A 24,257-nucleotide genomic window follows, 5' to 3' on the forward strand; every position below is an offset into this window, starting at 1 on the left:
CAGCAACTTACAGATAGACTTAATGCTCCGACAACAAGGGCCTACTGAGTGAGCTGGCTTACCAAACACACTCGTTTTTATCAAATACAATCCAAGACATGGCAAAGGATTAATGTTTAATGAAGCAGGTCTAGTGGCTTGCCAGGTAGATTTTGCATGTGTTACTGTAAACAATCAGCACGGTGTAGAAATACTGCTACAGAAAATTTGCTGATTGGTGTTACATATAACTTTAATTATATAGCTTAAAAAATTGTTTTTATAGCCAAATAGCTATCAAATTCACTTTAGAGAGGTTAGTATAGAAGAAGTTGCTCATACTGCACTACAGGGGGCACTCTATCTCTGATGATATTAAATGAATTAATAAATATTAGATTATTAATACTTTTTCCCCAAGGATCTACTAAAATTGCTTAAGCACATCTCTACTTTTTCACTCTTAATAAAATGTCATGGATGTATAAATATACATGAGCATGCAATTTTGAAATGCTCCTATCCTAAATAGACAGGAGTACTGTTTCATTGTTACATTTTCAGAGGTCAAACCTATGAAAATATACCATACAATAAAAATATATGATTCCTAGCTTTCAGAGGTTCTCTTCATGATTTACTTAGATTCGGCCAATTATTATGTCGAAATTTGTCCAAACTTTGGTATTGCTTTAAAGATTTAGCCTTATACCATGTTGTTTATTTTGCTACATGCATGGAAACAAACAGATATTATTTAAATATGGCATATAAGAGTATGACATACTTCCTAAGTCTGACAGGTTCTCATATATGTGCTCTTAAAGGCTACAGTGTATGTATGTATTTGTGTGTATGCATTTCTCATTGCTTTCATACAGAGTTGAAATGTTAAAGCACCTTTTTTTTTGCAAATACTACACAGTACATTTATCTTCAGTTGGCCCAGAGATGTATTCACTTAGCCTCTGTGATCACAATGGATAACATTGCTTGTTTTTCCTCTCATAGGCATTTATCCATAAATCCTTAAATGCTAAACAAACTAGATAACAGTCATAAACTGACAACATACCATATTAGATAAACAGCATTGCTCTGGTATTGCTCTGATCTGCTAATGGCAAACAAATTGATAATGCAAGTGTACTGTCTCAAGTTTTAGACAAACCAATGACACATGTAGCTTACAAGTTCAACTCATGTACTATCAATTCTCAACACACATATAAGCCAGAGAGCGGAAATTGTGCAAGCCATGGAACAGGCAGGCATTAGACAGGAGGCACTGCAAGAGGAAGGGGTGTTAGAATGGGTTGTGGCTTGGTAAGAAGGTCATTGCACACAAGGAAGAAACAGAGTGAGGCAAAAATGCAGCGCTATTTCAAATGACATATGGGACACAATTATAGTCCATGATGTCAACCATGGCCTAACTATGGCAGAGGCTGGACAGAGAATGAGGCCTAATGTGAGCCAGTTCACAGTATCATTAATAATTTAGAATTTAAGGAGGGAAAGCAGGTGTGTAATCATTAATCATTTTTCATGGTATTTCAGTAAACTCAGTAAATGTATGTTTTTTAGAACTGTAACTGTTCATCTGTTCCACTTGTTTGCACTGTACTTTATAGTAATTTATTTACTTTATGGGATTGAACCCCATACTGGTGGCAGAAAAGCAGTTTCTCTCTTCAACAAGAGAAAGAAATCTGTAATACAGTAAGAGCAAACAAGGTATCTTTTAGAACACTGAGTTTGTCAGTCTCTCTACTATAGATAGGGTGCTGAAGAGAAATCTCATGAGCATGAAACAACTCTACAATGTACTTTCTGACAGAGATGGTGAGTGAATGAGGGAGCTGTGGTACCAGTACATTCATGTAAGGCCTCATCAGTGCTCCGTTGTTACTTTTGTACCTGCATAATGTCTTTGTCTTTTAGTATTGCCAAGTATGACCTGTATATGCTTACGGGAATATAACAATGTCTCGGACAAGTGTTCTTTAATGTAATTACAGGAATATAATTTAAATGAGTTTCTAAAATAATCTAGTATCTAGAACAATGTGTCAGAGAATGGTGTAATTACCCACAACCTCATCACAACCTGGGCGATATACCGTAATACACAACATCATGACTGCATGACTTTGCTGGTCACAATGGATGCTAGTTGCAAGGACATTGTAGCGGAGACATGTAGGGGATTGTTGTGCCATGCTAAAAAAAAAAAAATTACCCACTTTGCATTGCAAGACACAAATATCAGATGTGAGGTATACGAAATTCAGTGGCCGGACAGACAAGAGTGAATAGATGGTGAGTGAGGAGAAATTGAATTTAGTGTACTTTCAGTTCCTATTTACTTTAATGTTTTTTTAGGTCCTGTTTAGTTCTATTAGTTCCTAGTTTACATAATATTATTGCACTGATTGTGTTTTTGTGTATCACATTACTGTAAAAGAACATAATATGAAGACAAAATTGTGATTTTTTTTAAAAATTGGTGTTTGTTATATTAGATTTGACAATGGTACTTTAACTGGTTGGCTACAGAGTTGTTGTACATTGTACACTGAGTTAGAAACAAGGGTACCCTGGCACACTGACACTATTCTTCAGCATTTTGATGGTCTTGGTTTAATAAAAGGTCATTTCATTTTGTTGGCACTGATTTTAATAATAGATTTATTGAATTGTGAAACATGAGTTAAACATCATGAATGAGTTATTATGCCTTTTGGTAGTGAAATATTTTGTGCTGCCCAGAATAATGCAGTCAGGTGGTTGTAAGATCTATGCAATAACTATGGTGTACTTCAGTTATGCACATCTCAAATGGATTTAGTACATAAAATGTTCTTGAGAAACAGGGCAGATCTCCATTAGCTGTTCAGGGTGAATGCTTCTGAAGCTCTAAGAGGTGAACCAATCTGTGTTAGGTACACTATTTGGCCAAAAGTATGTGGACACCTGACCATCATTCCATTATGTGTTTTTTGAACATCCCATTCCAGTTCTCCTCTTTGTTGTTATAATAACCTCCACTCTTCTGGGAAGGCTTTGGACTAGGTTTTGGAGAGTGACTGTGGGGATTTTCCCATTCAGCCACAAGTGCATTAGTGAGGTCGGGTAGTGATGTCAGGAGATGAGGCCTGGGTTGCAGTCAGAGTTACAGTTCATCCCAAAGGTGTTCAGTGGGGTTGAGGTCAGGGCTCTGTGTAGGGTGCTTGAGTTCTTCTACACCAACCTTGTCAAACCGTGTCTCCATGGACCTCGCTTTGCACACAGGGGCAATGATATGCTGGAATATGTTTTAACCTCTTGGTTCCAGTGAGGGGAAATTGTAATGCTACAGCATACAAAGACATGCTGTACAATTGTGTGCTTCCAACTTTGTGGTAACAGTTTGGGGAAGACCTGCATATAGGTGTGATGGTCAGGTGTGCACAAACACGTAGTGTAGTTTCTGTCTGTAATATCTATCTATTAGGTCAATATAAATCCAGGTGAGGTGAAAGAACCATTCCTCCCTTACAATAAGGGAAAAGGCTGATGTTACAAGGTCTCCTTTACATATGCTCAGTGTAGCACGGAGTAGCGCGCGGCACTGCCGAACCTTCCCGAGTTACATTCGGCCTTTTCCGTAAAGAGCCGAGAGAGAGCCGAACTGATGCCGAGCCGCGTTTTCTTATTCACTGTAGAGCAAAGAACCTATCCATAATGTCCTTTTTTTTTTTTTTTTTTTTTTTTTTTTAATACACTTTTCCTCTGTTTATTGATGACTCTTTGCTGTTGAGGACCATGGTGTATTTCCTTACACCGATTTGCGAGATACAACCATAATACTATTTTTTTTTTTTTTTTAATCCCAGGCAGTAGCTATGTGGCGTCTATGTGTTTTAAATAGGGCGCCTGTGTGCGCCGTGTAGCCTCCACATCCACACACAGGAGGAGGAGGATGAGTGCACTGGGCGAAAGGACAACGATCACAGCGCTGGAGACGCGGAGATGCTTAACTCAGCAGACACATTAAACCCGTTTCAACACGAGCTGTGTGGATGTCCCTGTCACGGAGGAAAACGGCTTCAGCTCCGGTTGAAATTTCGGGAAGAAAATGAAGACTGTGAGGAAGCATCATCTTGAGCTGGAATGCTATTAGCGAGCGCCGAGGCGTTATGAACACAGTGCTGCGTACCTCAACATGACAGTGGCGCGTATCACAGGATTTTACATTAGGCTACCATAAAAGCGAAATATAGCTAACAGTCTGACAGTGCCCATGTATTTATTTAACTCTACCACAGTGCGATGGGAATATACGGCTGAGGCTTAGGCTAGCGTTTATGGAAAACCCGAAGACATGACATGCACACGAAAAAAAAGGAAACGACATTTTTTGCTTTTTAAATCCCGTGTTTACATAAGCTAACGAGCCGCTGGCTAAACAACGGGGCTAGCTTTTCGACACGAAACAGCTTTTTTGCGTTATTTTCCCCCCAGACGTAACCATTTTGTTTATTAATTCGTTTTTTTCCCCATCCATCTTATATTTTTCCGGTTGTGTTACTGGTAAACGAGTTGACAGTCGGTACTGGATTGCAGATTTGGATTCATGTTTGATTTTCGGAGCGAGGTGTGCCATTTGGAAAAGAACAATTTTTGCATCTTTGGTGTGTTTTTGGTTCTTGACAACTGCAACAAGCTCCCGTTCAGGCCTGCTGTCCAAGCCAAAGCCATTGTGTTGAGGACAAACTGGAGATTTCCAGGTAGAAGCTCCATCTCGGCCTCACATTCATCACTGTGCTCAGAAAATTGACATTAAAAAAAAAAAAAAAAAAACATAAATACAAATAAAGCTAGGCTAATTAAGATAACCTTTTAACCTATACATTATTATGCTACAATCTTGGGGGGAAAGACTTAGCCCTTGAAGGATAGCCTCATCTCTTGTCGCATAGTCTGTGTTATAAGGTAGCTGAAGAGAAGTAGGTGTAATTGTTGTTTCAGTGTGATACGCACACGGCTGCTGTATTGTGGACCTGGATAAACGAGGCCCATGGAGTTACACAGATCTAAATGACACCCAGGAGAAAAGAGCAGAACCCCTGTATCACTAGAACCACGCTTTAGACGCTTGGACAGGTTGTTTGCACTTTTGCTTTGGCATTTGGACGCGTTAGTACTGTCTGCTTTTCTCTCATCTGAGAGGTCTGAGAAATGAATCATGAATTATAATCACATTGATTATATTGAAATCGAGCATCAGCCGCAGGTTGGACGCACTAAAAACTCGGCATAAATGTTTGAATGGCGCATCAAGCGCAATGCCCACACAAAACCCTAGAGCACGCACCAAGATACAGCAAAATGGCCTAATGAGGATTTTTTTTTTTTTCACCATTTTGTAGCCGAACGGTAGGTATGGGACAGTGGGAGTGATTGTGTCTGCTTTTGGTTGGTGAATTCCGTGTCGCCTGCTCCTCCCATAGTGAGAGGCTTTAGCCGCACTCTCTCTGCTGTTGCTATCCAGCCTTTAACTGTAGCGCGGCCTTCTGCCTCCATACCGACTTCACACCAGTGCATCCGACTCCTCCCTGAAGCGACACACGCTTTTAGCCGGGATTACTACCACAAATTACACTCTAACCAGACTACACAGCTACATAGTCTACAAGTGGCCGTGTGTTTGCGCAGATGATGCGTTATGGCGCGGTTATGAGAGAGCACGCCTGCTTACATATTTTGCCCATGGTTTGGCTACGAGTTATTATCAGAATTAGTCATATCTCTATGTTTCCTGATATTATTATTTAGTGGAGCTGTAAATTGAACCTTTGAGTAGCTAGAGTTGTTAAAAATAGCCACTTCTGAGGTTGGGTATGACCAGAAATCTTTCCAGTAAACTAATATATTACATCGTTCATATTACTGTTAAACCAAATGATACACTCATATAAGAGTCATAGTCTCCATTTCAATCATTGGAGGATTATTCGTAACCTTCTGAGGCTACGAAAGCCAACTATATGTGTAAGATTTTTTTTATTTTTTAGATTTTTTTTTTGTCTGATATTAACTGAATTTCATATTTGATGCATATTTGAGGATTTGCATGTCATTTACTGAAAGATACACTGAAGTCTAAATAACCATGTGTCAGAATGCTCTATTGTCAAAATTAGAGTCTGCTTTTTTAAATGTAAAATTTAACCTTCGGTCCAAAAGTGATTAGTTTCTAATATAAATGTAAAAGCCATGTCTTGGAAGTAGGCGAAGAAATGGGTTTGAATAAACAAGATAATGTTTTCTATCCAAATTTGAGGGATGGCTGCCAGACCTGTTGCAAACAGTTTTTATAGCATAGATGCCATCCATTAGGTATCATTATACACTCTTAAAAAAATGGCCAGATCTAGAACTCTTAAGGGTTCTTCGGCTGTCTCTCTGGGGAAACGCTTAAAGGTTCTCTGTAGAACTCGAAGTGTTTCCTTATAAGAAAGATTGAGAAAGCTGAGAAACCGCATCTGTCCAAAGAGCACTCAAAGAACTCTCTTTGATCAGAGTGTACTGTTTTATAAGTAAGATCATTTAAGTGGTTATGCAGCATGAAATATCCAATGGTCACCATAAAGATGGTCTTCTGTATAACACGTAGGCATTGAAATTCACAAACCTACAGTTCTCATTGTGTGCCAGTGTTTCTGACAAAATCCAAGCGAATTTAATATCTCTTTCAGATTTTGCAGCTTTATCAGTATGCAGTACTGAAGCAAGTGCCTTGACGTTATATTTGAAATATTTTATCAATTGCATGATGAGCATTCAGAGATATGCATCCACTGATGACATTAGTTTGATCCTTGCTGTTTAAATTTGCATATGTTCATCTTGCATTCATTAAAAAAAGGGGACTATTCATCATCCACCTGTTTCAGACTAATATTGTTTTTCTTAACAGAACTGATAATTTCAGGTAATGCTAAATGACTAATCTGCCACTACACAAAAACAAAACATTCACTCTTTTTTTCCTTTGGTAGCTGATTGCCTCTGATGAGCAATCCCTCCCACCTCGCTTCAGCACATACAAATTCGAAAGCATTAAGTTGTACGAAGACACACCACACCACACACACTGCACGAGGCAGAAGGACCCTGTAGCTTAGCAACAAGCTGCTGTAATTGCTGTAACAGAAGTATATTAGTATGACTGCTCTAAAACAATAGGTTGTTCTCCGTCCTTTTGGAGTCTGACACTCTGTAATAATCACATAAGGTCTTTAATAATCTCAGATCTCTGAGGTAAAATGTGGTAGCCATTCATAGAAATGGTCGGTGTCAGCGCATAAGGATAGCGATGTCAGTATACAGGCCAGTATTTTTTCCTGTTAGCATCCACTATCTCTATATGTGCATTTAACCATTTCTCAGCTTTTCCTGTTGGATCTCGATATCTAGCTACAACTTGATGATTTCTCAGCCTCAGTGTAGATCATGAGTGATTAGCTCCCCCCACCTCTCTTTCCTGCTCCCCATCCCTCTGCCTCTCGCTCCACAGAGATACCCACACGCAACACACAAAACGTGATGTTAGGTGTTGTAGCCTAGCAACAAGTGAGGTAATCACTGTGACAAACTAGTTGCTGGCATGCCATGTTGCATGTGGTGGGAACAGCTGATCTGCTGTGTGCAGAGAGCAAGGCAGATGATGTTCCTCAGCATGCTACAGCAGCTGCTTACTGGAGCCCTGCCTCTCCCTTTTAGGAGACTATTGATTGATTTATGTTTACAACTGACATGTACAAATGTGTAGCCCCTGATCCACCTAGGTTTTGGAGAGATGTCAAATTCTGGGCTTAACCTTTCAGTTTTGGATATACACCCCTAAAATTAAGGTTTACAACATATTTGTAAGTCCAAATACTTTGATTTTGTCAGTGTACTATTTGAAGTACAGTTTGCTTTAGGTCTGGCAGTGCTATTTGTCATCCATATTTTTTCTTCTTCCTGACCTCTTTTTTGTTTGCCAGGAATTAAATCTGGCTAATTTTGGCTAATGTTCAGAGAAACACTAAAAATGATCAACAGGCTTACCAGATTCAGGTGCATTTGGAGCTGAAATAAAACAAAACCCCAGATTAGCAGGAGTGCCTTGAACTTAAACATATACTGATAATTTAAAGACCACTAAATGAAATAAGAATAACATATTTATGTTATTTTTTTGCACACATCAAGAATTAACATGAAAGTGAATTATCTTGTCTAGATTTTGCAGCATTACAATAGCCCTACACAAGATAAATAAGGCTTGGGGGTTAAAATGTGCCGGTTGAGGCTCCAGAGGAATAGCATTCATTAATGTTTTACAATATACACCAAACACTTCTTAGCATTTGGAACAGAGCTTCTGAAGATCAATTTCATCTGCAAAATGAAATTTACCATATACCCATCACTAGTCTTGACCCATGATCCATCCCTATATGTTAGTGAATGGCCTGATTTCACAGTAGGCACCCTGGTTTGAATACCTGATACAAGTTTTTGAACTGCAGTTTGACAACATTAGGTGAAAAACTGTGGCTGATGGCTAGTTTGTAGTGTGTAACATGGTATGTTAGATCTCTGGTGGATGAGCGTAAAAGGCTAGCAGTAAGGGGGTAAGGAAAGGTATGGGCCCCAGGGATGCAGTACAGACCAGGATTGTGCTGATTTGTAGTAGGAGAAGTTAAGAAATTGCAAAAATCTTTAAAAAGCATTACCCGTTATAATGGAGAGTAAGTCAGAGAGGGTAAAGGTACTCATCTGGCAGTCAGGTAAATCTAAGAGTCTAAGGGTGTCCAAATCGTGATCCATCAAGCGTTTCTTTCTTTAACAATATTCAAAACGTAATCAGCTTAGCATATTGTCCATGTAACCACCAAATCAATCTTAGCACATTTGGCCACATATAGCAGGCCACTAATGGAAGAAAGAATATTGGCCGTCATGTTACTAATCAGCCCCATTTTTAAACGGTATCAGGCTTTCAACCCATAAGTGTCATTTTATGAAAAATGTATTTATACTGTATATGTACATTCTCAGAAAAAAAGCATTTTCAAGGGTTCATTAGAAAATTTACTTTTTTAATTATCGCCAGAATGGGTTTTCTAGGACACTATGTATTTATAACATTTATTTTGAACAATAACAATTATTTTACTTTGCTTATAGGTGTTGTGAAGGGTCAGGAGGGGAGACATTTTTGAAAGGGAGCTCCAAAGAGAACAGTGCAAAATGAGGCAATGCAGAACCAGCTTCTCCTGTTCCATGTGAGACAACAAATAGAGGCAACCACGTGGACGAAAGACAGCTCAACCGGAGGAGGTGGAGGAGGAGGAGGTGGTGGAGGAGGTGACAGTAAAGGAGGTGTTGGTTCTAAAGGAGAGGACGAAGCTCTACAATCAGAGCAGCAAGAGGTATGGCCAACGGAAACGAGAGTAGTGATGGGTCCCACAACCCCCTGGCAGCAGTTGTGGCTACTACGGGTGGCACAGTGAATGGAGGGCCTTCATCAGCTGTGTCTACCTACATCAAGCTTGTCCTGCTAGGGCTGATCATATGCATCAGCCTAGTGGGCAACCTGGTGGTATCTTTGCTAGTATTAAGGGACAGAGCCCTACACAAGGCCCCATACTATTTCTTGTTGGATCTTTGCTTGGCTGACACAATTCGGTCAGCAGTCTGCTTCCCCTTTGTACTGGTGTCCATCAAGAATGGCTCAACCTGGACCTACAGTGTACTCAGCTGTAAGGTGGTGGCTTTCATGGCCGTGTTGTTCTGCTTTCATGCAGCCTTCATGCTGTTCTGCATTAGTGTCACACGGTACATGGCCATTGCCCACCATCGGTTCTACTCTAAGCGTATGACCTTCTGGACGTGCGTTGCTGTGGTGTGTATGGTCTGGACACTGTCAGTTGCTATGGCCTTTCCACCTGTATTTGATGTGGGCACCTATAAGTTCATCCGTGAAGAAGATCAGTGCATTTTTGAGCACCGTTACTTTAAGGCCAATGACACACTGGGATTCATGCTTATGCTGGCTGTGCTTATCCTAGCCACTCACGTGGTCTACATGAAGCTCTTGCTCTTCGAGTACAAGCACCGCAAGATGAAGCCCGTCCAGATGGTACCTGCCATCAGCCAAAACTGGACCTTTCATGGGCCTGGAGCCACTGGCCAGGCAGCCGCCAATTGGATTGCAGGTTTCGGCCGGGGCCCAATGCCACCTACCCTGTTGGGTATCAGGCAAAACTTGCACAACCAGAACCGACGGCTGCTAGGCATGGAGGAGTTCAAGGCAGAGAAGCAGCTTGGCAGGATGTTTTACGTAATCACCCTGTTTTTTCTGGTGCTGTGGTCACCATATATTGTGGCCTGTTACTGGCGGGTTTTTGTGAAAGCATGTACCATCCCACACCGGTACCTCTCCACTACGGTGTGGATGAGTTTCGCCCAAGCAGGGGTAAACCCCATTATCTGCTTTTTCCTTAACAAGGACCTCAAAAAGGGTCTGCTGGCCCATTTGCCTCCCTGTTGTAGAACTAAACCTCAACTACCCCGTGAGCCTTACTGTGTCATGTAAAGACAAGTGTTTATTTATTTCTGTTATCATTTCCTTTATTTCTCTTTGGGTGGGTCACAACTGGACAGTTAATATGGTTTAAAAGGTATTTGAAGATGGAGGCATGAGGGATGTTTTCTTTTGTTGTAAGGATAGGGAGGTCATGGGGAAAAAAAAAACATCTGCTGTCATCTAAATGCTATGTCTTCTTTTTCTTGCGATTAAGGGAAAGGGTTCAGGGCTAAAATGTGAGGCACTAAATCAAATACAAATATGTTTTGAGAAACAGTGCTATTTACTACAGCCTTGACGATGCTATCATTCTAAAGACAAAAACTGTTTTCATAACAAACTAGTGTCGGTAATGAGTGTATGAGGGTCAGAAATGTGATTGATCTGTGAAAAAAATTAAACATGACATTAACATTACTTCACTAATTCAGTGGTCATGTACCATTAAGCTTCAAAGCTTCACTTTGACATAGTAATTTCTATTTGAAATTATAACTGCTAAAAAAAATGCGTATATTACGGTAATCAAAAAAATTTGCATGTATTCTTAAAATTTTAAAGTGGCAAGGGCCAACAAAATGAGAGTTGAAATGCAAATTTGGTATGTTACTGCAAATTTTGAACATGACGGGTTAAAATATTTCCTGTAGAACACTTTGATACTTCTGGAGGTTTAGCATATAGAACAGAACTATACTCTACTGAGTTGGAGTTTAATCTTTGAAGTTTTATCCAATAATCTGTAATTGCATTTGCACTTGCTCTCATCTTTCATGATTTACCATGTTTGTCTCCCTGCTATATGTATAAATTACTTTCCACTGATGAAAGTTCTTTAATGCTGAAAATGACGAGTTCCCATATGATGTGGTTTCTCAATCCATGAGTCATACATTGATATCAAAACAGAAACCTTAAAACTTGCAAAGTTTATTTAACTCAGTTCATCATTTTTGAAAGCATTTCAAATTTTTGCCTCCTTTTGATGTTCTAGAAAAAATCCCCTAATGGGATGAATGTACTAAAAGTACTGAAACCGAGATGTCACTGAATTGAATCAGTCTTTTTGGCTGATCGTACATGATGTTTACGAGTACAAAATGACCAGTTACTTGAATCCAATTTGAACTCATAGCACTGAGTGCATAACGGCGTCTTACAGGTTAAAAGACATATGTATTACGAGAAAACGCAGAACATGTATAGTTCACTTGCATTATTAAATTCAGTGATATTCTTTTATAAAAACAATATTGAGTGACACCCAAGAAGACCACGAGTTAGTGGATATTCGGCATACAGTATATAATTTGATTTATAATTAGGTTGTGGTTGTTTGACTTACCGCAGCAGTGACAACACACACAACAAAATATGAAACTCATGTATCAAATAATATTCATGAACAGCAACCTTTGAATGAAGAAAAATTCTGATTTTACATCACACCTTGTTTTATTAAATAATGTGCTAGAAACAATTGTAAGTATTAGTAGAGATACGGAATTGGGAATGGAGATGATCAGATTAATTGGCCTGATGATAATATTTTGCACACAACTTCAGAAAGTGTCGATCAGTGAAACGGTTTATTTATTTTTTGGTTTGGGGGGGATGCAGTGTGGGCAGTGGGTAGAATGTTGATTGGTAGAATGATGTAGACAGAGACGCAGCGATTGTAATATTTAGCTGAATGTTACAGAGAGCAGGAAGTTGACTTTTTTTATGAGGTAGTCAGGTTCAGTTTGGGATGGTTTAATTCCTTTCTGCTCCAGTTTTTTGCAAGATCAAATAAACAAAAGAAACAAAACAGAATATCAGGAAAACGAATGACATCTACACCAAGAGCTAAATCCACCCATCCACTACTAAAATGGGGAGAATTCTTATTGTTATTTGCATCTATTGCCTTAGTCTCTTATGAAGGTTTAATATTACTGATGTAAGGAGGATCTGACAGCTCTATGCCTCTAAAGACTTTGAGGGGTGGGGGGGAGAAATGAATGCTGGGGAAAAACAACACTGTGTCTTTGCTGACTATTGGAGGACATTCTTCACTCCCCGTCACAACCATACAAACTGAGGTCAAGAAGAAAAATGCATCAAAAGGGCACTAAACTAGCTGGAAACTAATTGCCAAATTGTGACACTAATGTGTACAGTTTTGCACAGTTCAATGGAAAGACTTGAATTCCAAAACATGATTTCCAAGTGGAATTAAAAGGAACTTCCTTCATCCTTGTGGAATTCTTTAAGACATTTTTGGGTTTGGTTTTGTTTTGTTTTTCCTTCTTCTTTGAATCTTTGAGGGTGGGAGAAAAGGATGCAAGTGAAGGTTGGTGATATTGTGTGTATTCATATGTTGAAAGGATCAGAAAAAAAAGAAGTGCTCATATTGGTGTTTGGGAGGGAGGGCATGTGGGTGGGAAAAAAGGGAGTGATTTTTTTGTAACAAGCAAAAATGCCTGGTAGAACATTTTTAGTTGCTTCAGGCATTCTATCTTTTGTAAAATAACTGTGACCTCTGTGTGATTTCCTGTGTATTATATGGACTATGGACTAACGTCAAACTGGGGGGAGGGAAAGGGATGGACTCTTGGTTATCATCTTTTTACCACGCATGTGTGAGTGATTGTTTATGCCAAGTATGAATGTGGGAGAGGACTTGGGAAAGGGGGGGAGGGGCTGCTAGGGATGAAGCCACATTAAGCATGGCATGGTCAGAGATGGATAGCCTAATGAAAAATGTCACTCCTACAGTTGATCAAGTTCACTTTTCCTTGCCAATGCATATTTCTCTCAAATTGGTAAATTGTAATATTGATTTAATAAGTAACCTTAAAAGGAAATTACTCAGTGAAACATATTCAAGAGATTTAAGCAATTATGTATTTTTTTTTTAGATAAAACAGCTAAAAAGTGGTATAGTACAGTAGTGCTTAGGAAATTAAGCCAATGTTGCAGTTAACAAAAACGTACAATTAACCTAAAGCTCTCATCTGCTCTCCATTTGAAGAGGGTTTCAAAATGGTAGGACTAGTATTAACTGATGAAAAGGTTAATTTACTTAATGATTCTTAAAATACCACAAGGTCCCAGAGAAGGTAACTAAAGTGGTAGCTTGGTGACTTGTAACACCGTTCTATAAGTATCTATGACATATATGAAATATTTGCTTAAAGGCATAATCTTAATCCAGTATGTGACATTTCTAGTTGCTACAAGGCTGTAAACTGCACTATTCCCACAACTGTTATCTCTAATTGTCTGCCAGTTGCATTGTCACACTGATTACAGGAAATAAATGAAAGAATAACTGAAATGCAAATGAAAAGAACGGAATATTATTCACAAACGAATATTTATAGGCTTCAGATGTGGTTTAAATTAAATAGTGTTAGTGCAAAGTTCGCGAACACGGTTTAAGCATACGCTGGGTCTAAATTACCATAATGGTTCACTATTAAGTTTCATTTTCATTCTAGCTTGAAGTTCAGCTGTCTTTGAGTCTTGCCCTTTTGCTCAAAGTAAATTGGATTTTTAAGTGAACGTTTCTGGCGCAAAGTGCATAACAAAAACACCAATGCACAACGTGGTGTTGACATGCTTGTCAAGCTCAGCCTGAGATATGACATCCGTTTTCCGCATTTGTATATCTCTAATTTGATTTAAAAGTCAGCGAATCTCCATATCGGTATGAATTAAGTGCCTGTCTTGGTTGATTTCAAAACTTCTCTTATATTTGTTTCACCATTCTTTTGATGTGTTAATTGTGCCAAATACACAGTTTCTTGTGAGATCATTTTGTCTTCAAATAACAAAAATATACTTCAAAGAGATTTTAGTAACTTGTATACCACAAAGGCTGAAAATGTGAATGAACTAATGAGACATGACAAAGAAAGAAAGAGAATGCTCAGTGATGATACTGCACTGATTGAGATATTTCTTTGATCAACTACGGAGTCACATTTTTCATGAGTGTATGATAAATGAAAAGAAATGAGAGGGGAAAAAAAATGAGTGAGAATGTCAAGTTCAATTTCAGATTCAGATAACTTGTTCTGTAAATTAAAGGGTTTTCCCCCCTGACATGACAATAAAAGTTTACTTTTGGTGCGTTTTGGACTGTTAATGTGGTGTAACCTTTGTTCCATGGGCAGTGCATCTTTGCCCAGCTCCAGATGAGCTTAATGTTGTACTGCACAGTGCAAAATAATAATGATATGGCAGCATATGTGGTCTACATGTATGTAACTTTGTTTTGTGCTGCCAGTCCCAAGCTGCTCCATTAGGTGCTGCAGTACTGAACCCCATCATAATGATTTCCTTTACCCAAAGGAACTTAATGTTGTTTTTTCTTCAAGTAAATCACATAAGGCTCACATTTTATATATCTTTTCAGTGAGACAAACAGTACATTTCACTCATCTTACAAAAGATATGCCACATAGTAATAATAAGTTATTTCATCAACAAGACTCACAGATATTTGAAATTCAGATGACAGGATATGACAGTGGAGGACTTGTTATTCAGAGGAAACTCAGATGTACTTACCGCCAAAGAGTTCAGACATGGCTGATCTTTAACAATGGGAATTCTTCCCCTATCTTCCTGGTATCCTTTCCCACAAGGAATAAAGAAACAAGCTAAATGACACTCAGATGGCTCGTGTTAACACCGCCAGAATGAGAGCAGCAGATTTTTAGCTTTACTCTGCAGTAAACCGGATACAGAGGTGAGTGTAAACCTTGTCAGTGTGACAGTTATTGCTTACAAGTAAGAGCTAAACCTCTGACTCCGCTACTAAGGCATTTTTTCGTCATTTATCAAAAATTTATGCAAAATGTCACTAAGCTGATATTTATTATTCAATCATACATTATTAACAGTGACACAAATCAAAATTTTAGCTGTTGGAGGATCCTCATATGAATTATGTATGTATTCACATAAGTTTTTCTTAGGTATGACTGCGAATGTGTGTGTGTGCACTGTGTATTCCCATCATGTGATAGGCAAAGGAAACACAGTGACCCTGATCAGGATAAAGCAGTTACTGAAGATGAATGAATGAATGAATAGAATATCATACTGGCTTTATTTAACTTGATATTGCCTTGATCATCAATACTGAGTTCAGTATTTGTTAATGCGATAATTCTGCAAGGCACTGTTTTACGTGACTTTGCATGAGCATAATAAAAGTTTGATAAGATAAAAGTGTTCTTGATAACAGAGATAGTAATAACACTTGAAATAAAAGCTGTTCTTGCTAGCTGCATTTCAGTCTTCTGTATCCACCAGATGCAGAAATATAAGGAAAACTGCTGAAATCTGAGACTCTTGTGGATGTTATATTTGTAATGCCCATTTTACTACTAATCCATGCTGTTTTTTTTTTTTTTTAAACAAATGATCTCTTCTACTAATTCGTGGTAACCCTGATAACATATGGTGGAAAATAACCATATTGGGCTATTAGTAGAATTATCTGCTTCTGCTTCAGTTATATATATATATATATATATATATATTTTTTTTTTCAATCTATTACATAAAATGGAGGACAAAGATCTAAACGAGAGACTTTTAACCAACACCAATTCATCATGCCATCTGTGTAAGGGTTGTGATGTCCAAGCTCTGTGGCCATATGACTGAGCTCAGCTTCTAGCATCACAGACTCCACGCTTAGGCCTGATCCACCATAAATCCACCAAATCCAATAATGGCCAGAGAGAAGCCTGCACTCAGCCCAAGTTAAAAGCATGCAGTCAAAGTGCTGTAGCATGAAAAGCGAAGGATAGAAAGAGGTATTGAGTTTGGACAGGACATGGAAGAAGGTAAGGATACATCTGCTAAGAGAAAGATCAAAGAGGAGGGATGAACAGCCAGGAAGATAGATGGAGGTCAGAGAATGTAGACCTTCGGAGAGGAACATAAAGCTCAATAGAGCTGACTGACCTAAACTCAGACCCCAGAGGGAGCAGCTGCAATTTTTTTTTTATTAGGCTCAGGAAGACCAGTTGAACTACCTGAGGCCCTGACATGGAAAGAGCTTCAAAAACCTGTACTGGAACGTTATTTTGTCTCCAATTTTAGGTATTTAGGTAATTAAGTTCAAATATAAAATAGTAGCAGGAAAAATAGGTTGAGAGACAGACTGAACCTTCTCTCCTTGAAATATTAGCAGCCCTTAGAAGGCTAATATTTACATGAAAAGGAACTAAAATTACAAATGGTTCAGTCTGTCCTGCACAAAGATTTGTCATTTAAATTTGTATAAATGTGGTAGACACAGGAGTTCTAATGCAATCATGACTTTCCTTGTGAAAACAAATTTGGGGTATCAAAAGAGAAAACAGAAAGACAATACTCAGTGCATCTAGCATCTGGTTCTGCATTGCTGATGCTTGATTATTAGTCTCATTTGAACCTATGTTTCACTCAGAGGTGTCAAACTCATATTCTGCCCAGGCCACATCAGCATTTTTGTGAGACTCTGAAGGGCTGCAATCAAAGTCTCTATCTATCTATCTATACATTATATATGTATGTGTGTGTGTGTGTGTGTGTGTGTGTATTTTGCCAAAATGGCAAAAAAGTAAGCTTTTAATGGTCTTAACAACAAATCATTGGTCAGGAAATTAGCAAGAAATAAATAAATACTGTAGATTTCTCCATACTCTATGTAAATATTTTACATCAAACATTTTAGAAGACTATATAAGAAGACTATATAAGAAGACTATATAAGTGAATTTCCCTGTTTCTAGCTTTTTCCCCAAACAGTTCACTGCAGCAAAATTACACGAGCAAATAGTGGCACAGGAGGTCTCAGGAGTGCATTTATTAATTCTTGCTGTTTAATAATTTTCCGACCAATGATTTGTTGTTAAGGCCAGAAGTGTGTGTGTAATTGTAATTTATTATATATATATATATATATATATATATATATATATAAAAAACACACACCAATCAGCCATAGCATTAAAACCACCTGCCTAATTTTCTGTAGGACTCCCGGCCAAAACACCGCTGACCCATCGAGGCATGGACTCCACGAGACTTCTGAAGGTGTGCTGTGGTATCTGGCACCAAGAAGTTAGCAGCAGATCCTTTAAGTCCTGTTAAGTTCCTTTAAGTTGCGATATGGGGCCTCCACGGATTGGACTTGTTTCTCCAGCACATCCCACAGATTCTCGTTTGGATTGAGATCTGGGGAATTTGGAGGCCAAGTCAACACCTTGAACTCTTTGTCATGTTCCTCAAACCATTCCTGAACAATTTCTGCAGAGTGGCAGAGTGCATTGTCCTGCTGAAAGAGGCCACTGCCATTACTCTTGCCATAAAGAGGTGTACTTGGTCTGCAGCAATGTTTAGGTAGGCTGTATGTGTCAAAATAACATCCACATGAATGCCATGACCCAAGGTTTCCCAGCAGAACACTGCCCAGAGCATCACACAGAGTATCTGCCGGCTTGCCTTCTTCCCATAGTGCATCCTGGTACTATCTCTTTCACAGGTAAGTGACGCACATGCACCCACCCATCCACGTGATGTAAAGGAAAACATGATTCATCAGACCAGGCCACTTTCTTCCATTGCTCCATGGTCCAGTTCTGATGCTCACGTGCCCATTGTAAGTGCTTTAGGTGGTGGACAGGCATCAGCATGGGCACTCTGACCTGTTTGTGGCTACACAGCCTGATACACAGCAAGCTGCGATGCACTGTGTGTCCTGACAGCTTTCTATCATAACCAGCATTCACTTTTTCAGCAATTTGTGCTACAGTAGCTCTTCTGTGGAATCGGACCAGATGGTTTAGCCTCCACTCCCCACCATTTTTCCTGCTTCCAACACATCAACTTCAAGAGCTGACTGGTCACTTGCTTCCTAATATATCCCACCCCTTGACAGGTGCCACTGTAACGAGATAATCAATGTTATTCACGTCACCTGTCAATGGTTTTACTGTTATGGCTGATGTACATATTTACACTCACTCACTGTCGACTTTACTAGGAACACCTGTACACCAGCACATTCAGCAGTTATCTAATCAGCCAGTCATCTGGCAAAATATGATCTCTGTGCCTTTGATCATGGCGTAAATGTTGGTGCCAAATGAGCTGGTTTGAGTATTTCAGAAACTGCTGATCTCCTGGAATTTTCACAAACAACAGTCTCTAGAGTTTACACAGAATGGTGTGAAAAACAAAAAACATTGAGTGAGCAACAGTTCTGTGGGTGGAAACACCTTGTTGATGAGAGAGGCCAGAGGAAAATGGCCAGAGCTGCCAGGAAGGATGTAGTAACTCACTCCCTCTTTACAACTGTGGCGAGCAGAGGAGCATCTCAGCATGCACAGAACATCAAACCTAGAGGTGGATAGGCTTCAACAGCAGAAGACCATATTGAGTTTCACTCCTGTCAGCCAAGAACAAGAATCTGAGGCTATCATGGGCACAGACTCAACCAAACTGAAGATTTAAAAAAAAAAATCACCTAGTCTTGTTCCAGCCTTCAACTGTCCAGTTTTAACCTACATTTCAGACCGCGGTCAAGCCAGCTGCGATAGAATCCAGAGTGGACATATATACTGCAGTTTACAGGAAGTACCCTTTGGGTATTTTAAAAAACTACCACTCATCGGTTTTAGTTAAGCAGTGTGAGATGTGTTCACACGCACAGCATAGTTGTGGTCATTATGCTACGGTTCTGCTCTGAATTCTGGATAGTAATATAGGCTTACTTTTTTTTTTTTGGTATATGTGCTACTGCGGGCCGTTTCACTATTACTTTTTCCAAGTACACACATGCGAAATGAAACAAGCCTGTGGGCTGGATTTGACCCACAGGCCTTGTGTTTGACATGTGGTTACCTGAATATCTGGTGCATTTTGTCAATATACAAATAACTGCCTACACATTAAGCATTATAAAACAATGAGCTTCACATTTAATAACCAACAATATATCAAAGTACTACAGATTCATTACATCTTCATTAAAATTTGTTGTGCAAGTTGTTTTCACCTGGATGCAGTTCCAGCAAGCTTTCATGTAAAATGACCCACAACCATGAAGCTTTGGTTCATTTGCATGTACCTCAGCATGAGAGGAATACAGTGGCACCATCTGCTGGCTGTAACAGGCTTCTTTAAGACAAAGAAACTATAATGCACTATAGTGGTATATCTGCATTTTATTGGAAGTTATGTGTTAAACCAGATCTAAAAAGGCTTCATAACACAAAGGGGCCAAATGATTCAAAGCAAATCCACATTGCTGAGCTTTCTAGGTGTGTCACAAGTTCATGAGTGTATCAAAAGGTATTAAAACAATCTAGAATATTAATTAATTCATTTTCTTTAGTAACTGCTTTATCTTGGTAATGGTCATGGTATATCTGGAGCCCATGGGTTCAAGGCAGGGAAACACCCTAGATGCATTTAGTCATGGGGAGACAGTAAATCATGATTAAACCTTGGATCCTCAATGTGCGAGACACCAACTGTGAGTACCTGCTTTATCACAGTCTGCAATGGACTGGCGTCTAATCCAAAATGTATTCCTGCCCCTGGATAGGCTCTGGATCTACTGCGATCCTAACCAGGACAAAGCAGTTATTAAGTATGAATGAAGGAATAAATTAATGCATTTTTACCATAGAAAGATTTACTTAAAATAATTTTTAAAATAACATAAATACAATTTCAGAACAATGAAGAACACAGCAAATACACAAATACACAACAGTGTGAAAACTATTGCTAAAAACAATGTTGTAAAAATGCAAACAGTAAAATCAGTTATAATTAAAGTTGTGTTAATAAAAAAATATTAAAATGCAGACACTCTGCATGTTTTAATATAGATCTGCACTTTTTTGGTCAAAATCACTGGAAATCGGTTAGTATTATCACCATCACTGAAAATGTGCAGTAGTTTATCTAAAAGGTAACCATTACATAAATGGAAAACTACAGCAGAGAGACATTTGTATAGAGGAAAACACAAAAAGAAGGTGGCCAAATTGTAACATACAGAGTTGCTCTTTGCAGGACTAAAACAGGTATTTCCTGCAGCTCTCTACTCCACACTTGCACTCCATGCGGATGCGATTGATAGGAATGTCCGGCATTCCTGCCAGGCTGAAATTAGTGTCCATTTTGGTGCTTTCTGCATCTACCTCATCAACTATAACACAGAGGAATAAACCATAAACTCATTAAATATTAAGTCTTTAGAAGTATTACAAAAAGTCATAGTTTTCTAGATATGTTTGTTATGAAATGTTGAACAAGTGAATTGTTACTAAACTGTCACATGCTTACTTGTCATTTTGTAGTCAAAAGTGAGCTCTTCTCCTGCTCTTATTGCTCTTGTCGCAAAGAAAGCAATCTTGGGAAGCCGTTCGTCCAAGTTGTCGATGAAAACATTATACACCTGCAAGTTTGGGTTGCACTGCAAAATGGTTGGGAACCATAATATGATCTTTGTAATTTAACTGGGATATTCCAGTTCAGACATAATGCTCAGTTTTTTGCCCCAAAAAGAGAAGACAAGAGCAACATGACAAAAGGGAAAAAGTAGTCAAATGTCAAAAAGACGTTACTACATCTAATGACATTACACTTTACACCTACTGCATGGTAAGCCGAAGGCCAAGTCATTTAAAGTAAGAAATCTTGATCATGACTGTAAAAAACCAAATGAATAATGACTTTATATCAAAGGCCATTTACACAAATTAGATTATCTCCATTAAATAAGATGTAACTGACTGTTAGCATTGTTACGGTCTGCTATAACACACCAAACTGACAGCTAATCAGTACATGATTGGTCACACTCACACTGTGGTTGACAAAGTGGGAAATATTTCCATAGTGGGCAGCATCCACAGTAAAGACATCAGCCACATAATCCAGATCAAACAAGTAGGTGACACCCTGCTGATCATACATCTGTCCCCTTCTCTCGGCCTCCTCTGAGGTGATGACCTTAAAAAACACACAACACACAGACCGCAACGGAAAGCAATATAAGACTAATTCTTAGAACTGTGGTTTCTGTGGATCCTGATTTCTACATAAGAAAGTGAAGTAATAAAAAAAAGACAATCTAAAATCATTACTGAACTTTTTCACCTTGGTTGTTCAGGTCTCATGGCATGTTGTATATGATTAATCAGGTATCGATCATTTAAAAATCAAAAACCCTGTTTCTTGCACCAAAATGAATTTAACTATGCCCACTTACTGATTTTTGACTATGTAACCATGCACATGTGAGCTAGGAAAAATATTATTAACCAATAATATTTTTCATGTTTCACAGCCCCTCCCTCACCCCAGGTTTGACGGAGTGAAAACATCCTGTAAACATGTGTCACGGAAAAATACCTCAAATGACATAATAATAATAATAATAATAATAATAATAATAATAATAATAGGCCAGGGTGATTATTCTATTTTTGCAGCTTTTATACCAATTTGACAAGGAATAAATGATTTATACCAATTTTCTTCAGAGACAGCAGCAGCAAAATATGGCTAAAGTGACGGTTCTGCTTTTATTGATTTATTCATTCTTCAGTAACCACTTTATCCTGGTCATGGTTATGGTGAATCCCAGGAACAATCAGTGTGATGTGGAATACACCCTGGATGGGACACAGGGCTCCATGCAAACACACATTTAAACACTCTTTCTCACCTAGGGGCAATTTAGTGTAGCCAATCCACTTACTGGCATGTTTTGGGAAAGTGGGAGGAAACCGGAGAACCAGGAGGAAAGCCAAGAAGAGGACAATAACCCGAGTTCAGGAACCTGGGAGCGTGGAGCTGTGAGTTCAATACTACACATTGCCCCTAGCTCCCTGGTTCCACTTGTTGCATGTTATAGTATTGCAGTGATACAGAAAGGGAGATATATTTTGCAACAAGATTACTAACTCCTACTTCAGTCCTTGTGATTAGTTGTGGCTTTCCATGTCCTCCCTACAACTTTGACTTGTTTCTGCCAGGCTGATGGAAACTTTTATATCTGGCATTGTATTATGCCTCACCTGCAAGTTTCTTTGGGCAAAAGTGTCTGCCCAATGATCATGTGGAACTCAGAGCACTCACCTCTCCAAGGTACTCCATGACGAAAGAGTTCTTGGGAATTCTCTCGAGTGTGCACACACCCCAGCCTCTTCCATTAGCTGTTTTAAAGATGCACAAGTCATACTGGATGCCCCTCTGCACCACTCTGTTCCTGCAGTCTATCCCACATTGGCACTGTGAGTTACATTCGTAGATGGGCATACCAGGCCTGATTTTCACCTGCATGTTGTCATTATATGCTGTACAGTTATCTGATGCTCCTGCACAGCAGCCGTTTACAGGCGCTTTAATACAGTCTGTGCATTCACACCCTACTGCTGCTTCGTTGAGCTCCACACCTCCCCCAATCTTATAGTTGTTGATGTAGGTGAAGTCTTTGGGAGGGCCATCCAGGTCCACGTCATTCCTGACAAAGATGCGCCCCTTGTGCTGACAGGCTCGGTTCAGTTCTTCCTCCCAGCGCTGCAGCTTCACGCGCTGCTTGGCCCTCTGGAGGATGAAGGAAACTGCCGAGGCTTCCAGTGAGCTCGAGTCCAGAGGCATATTATCACGAAGCAGTGCTAGACGCATGTCCTGCCGGAACTGCTGGAGGAGTTTGGGGCATTTGAGATTTTTGTGTGGTTCCCATGTGTTCTCTGAGTCTGAGTAGCCTTTCCACTTTACCAGGAAGAACTCCTGACTCTACACAGGGGCATAGTATGTATGTGATATGAAAAAAAGAAAATATAATATAAATGAATGAGTCTCTAATGTTCTGACATGTATTTATCAATGATAACAAGAATAATAAGAATTGAGATGAAAACATTACCATTACAAAGCTTTAGTGTTCACTCACCTTAATTTTTCTATAATTACACAGATAATCCACCACATAGTCACTGAAGTCGTCCTCGGTCACAGCCAGATGCTTGCACACTAATTTCTGTCTTCGACAAACAGCCTGCAACTCATCCCATGAGTATTTACAAGACACACTGCAGTCTTCAGAGCATGAAGGTAAAAATATATGAAAATACATTAGAAACTAACTGATGCCTCTCTAATAGAAAACAAGTGCTCTTGCCTGGAAAAGAAAAAGAACTGCAGATTTATTTTATTTTTTCACAATCCTAGTCTTTCATGACTATTAATATCCAGTGAAACGTTTCAGCTCTATCTCATTTACTTTCATGTCATTTTGCTTATTTATTTATTTCATTTTATTTTTTTCTTTCCAGTGGCTTTTAACTATGTGCTTACAGTAATGCTCATAGGCTGCACCACTGTTACTTACCTTTTAAATACCGCGCCATCCCTCCTTCTACTTCTCCTCCCAAACGTAGCTCAAATATACCGGAAGTGAGGTGTACACATTTCTCTTTAGTGATTGGTCGAGGTGTTGCCAAGAGGAAGCTACTCGGTTTTCATTGGTCAATTCCTCTTCCTCTGATCGTGGTCAAGTTAGCGGTTAGCTATTCACGGTTTAGTCGGGTGTAAATCCGCGGTCCGGTTGTGTGAACTTGTAGTTAATCGTGTATTG

At 39.1% G+C, this 24,257-nt stretch overlaps 2 protein-coding genes across 3 annotated transcripts; one reads left to right on the top strand and one right to left on the bottom strand.

The window, feature by feature from the left end:
* Positions 1-3,757: 3,757 nt before the first annotated feature.
* gpr173 (G protein-coupled receptor 173) lies at positions 3,758-14,727 on the top strand. Of its 2 annotated transcripts, none has more exons than XM_026929521.3 (2): positions 3,758-4,751; positions 9,205-14,727. In XM_026929521.3, exon 2 carries the CDS (start codon positions 9,452-9,454, stop codon positions 10,613-10,615), a length of 1,164 nt encoding a protein of 387 aa, XP_026785322.1. In that variant the 5' UTR covers positions 3,758-4,751; positions 9,205-9,451; the 3' UTR covers positions 10,616-14,727. The 2 variants fall into 2 exon arrangements, with proteins under 2 accessions (XP_026785322.1, XP_053092265.1); XM_053236290.1 differs by lacking the exon at positions 3,758-4,751 and adding an exon at positions 4,758-6,015.
* Positions 14,728-19,809: 5,082 nt separating this feature from the next.
* suv39h1a (SUV39H1 histone lysine methyltransferase a) lies at positions 19,810-24,115 on the bottom strand. Its single transcript, XM_026926582.3, has 6 exons — positions 24,012-24,115; positions 23,574-23,719; positions 22,757-23,416; positions 21,479-21,625; positions 20,957-21,086; positions 19,810-20,819 (listed from the first exon to the last, which is right to left on the bottom strand). The coding sequence occupies exons 1-6, from the start codon at positions 24,028-24,030 to the stop codon at positions 20,686-20,688; spliced, it is 1,236 nt and encodes a 411-aa protein (XP_026782383.3). The 5' UTR covers positions 24,031-24,115; the 3' UTR covers positions 19,810-20,685.
* Positions 24,116-24,257: the final 142 nt, after the last annotated feature.

Source organism: Pangasianodon hypophthalmus, chromosome 8 (assembly GCF_027358585.1).
Source record: "Pangasianodon hypophthalmus isolate fPanHyp1 chromosome 8, fPanHyp1.pri, whole genome shotgun sequence".
In the NCBI taxonomy this organism is placed as follows: Eukaryota; Metazoa; Chordata; class Actinopteri; order Siluriformes; family Pangasiidae; genus Pangasianodon; species Pangasianodon hypophthalmus.

Bases quoted from the DNA above. Each gene is read 5' to 3' on its own strand.
- suv39h1a (XM_026926582.3), bottom strand. The intron at 21,626-22,756 runs GTGAGTGCTCTG...GTGTTTTTTAAG, and splicing joins TCATGGAGTACCTTGGAGAG to GTCATCACCTCAGAGGAGGC. The intron at 20,820-20,956 runs GTAAGCATGTGA...TCTGTGTTATAG, and splicing joins TTTTGACTACAAAATGACAA to TTGATGAGGTAGATGCAGAA.
- gpr173 (XM_026929521.3), top strand. From the start codon at position 9,452: ATGGCCAACGGAAACGAGAGTAGTGATGGGTCCCACAACCCCCTGGCA.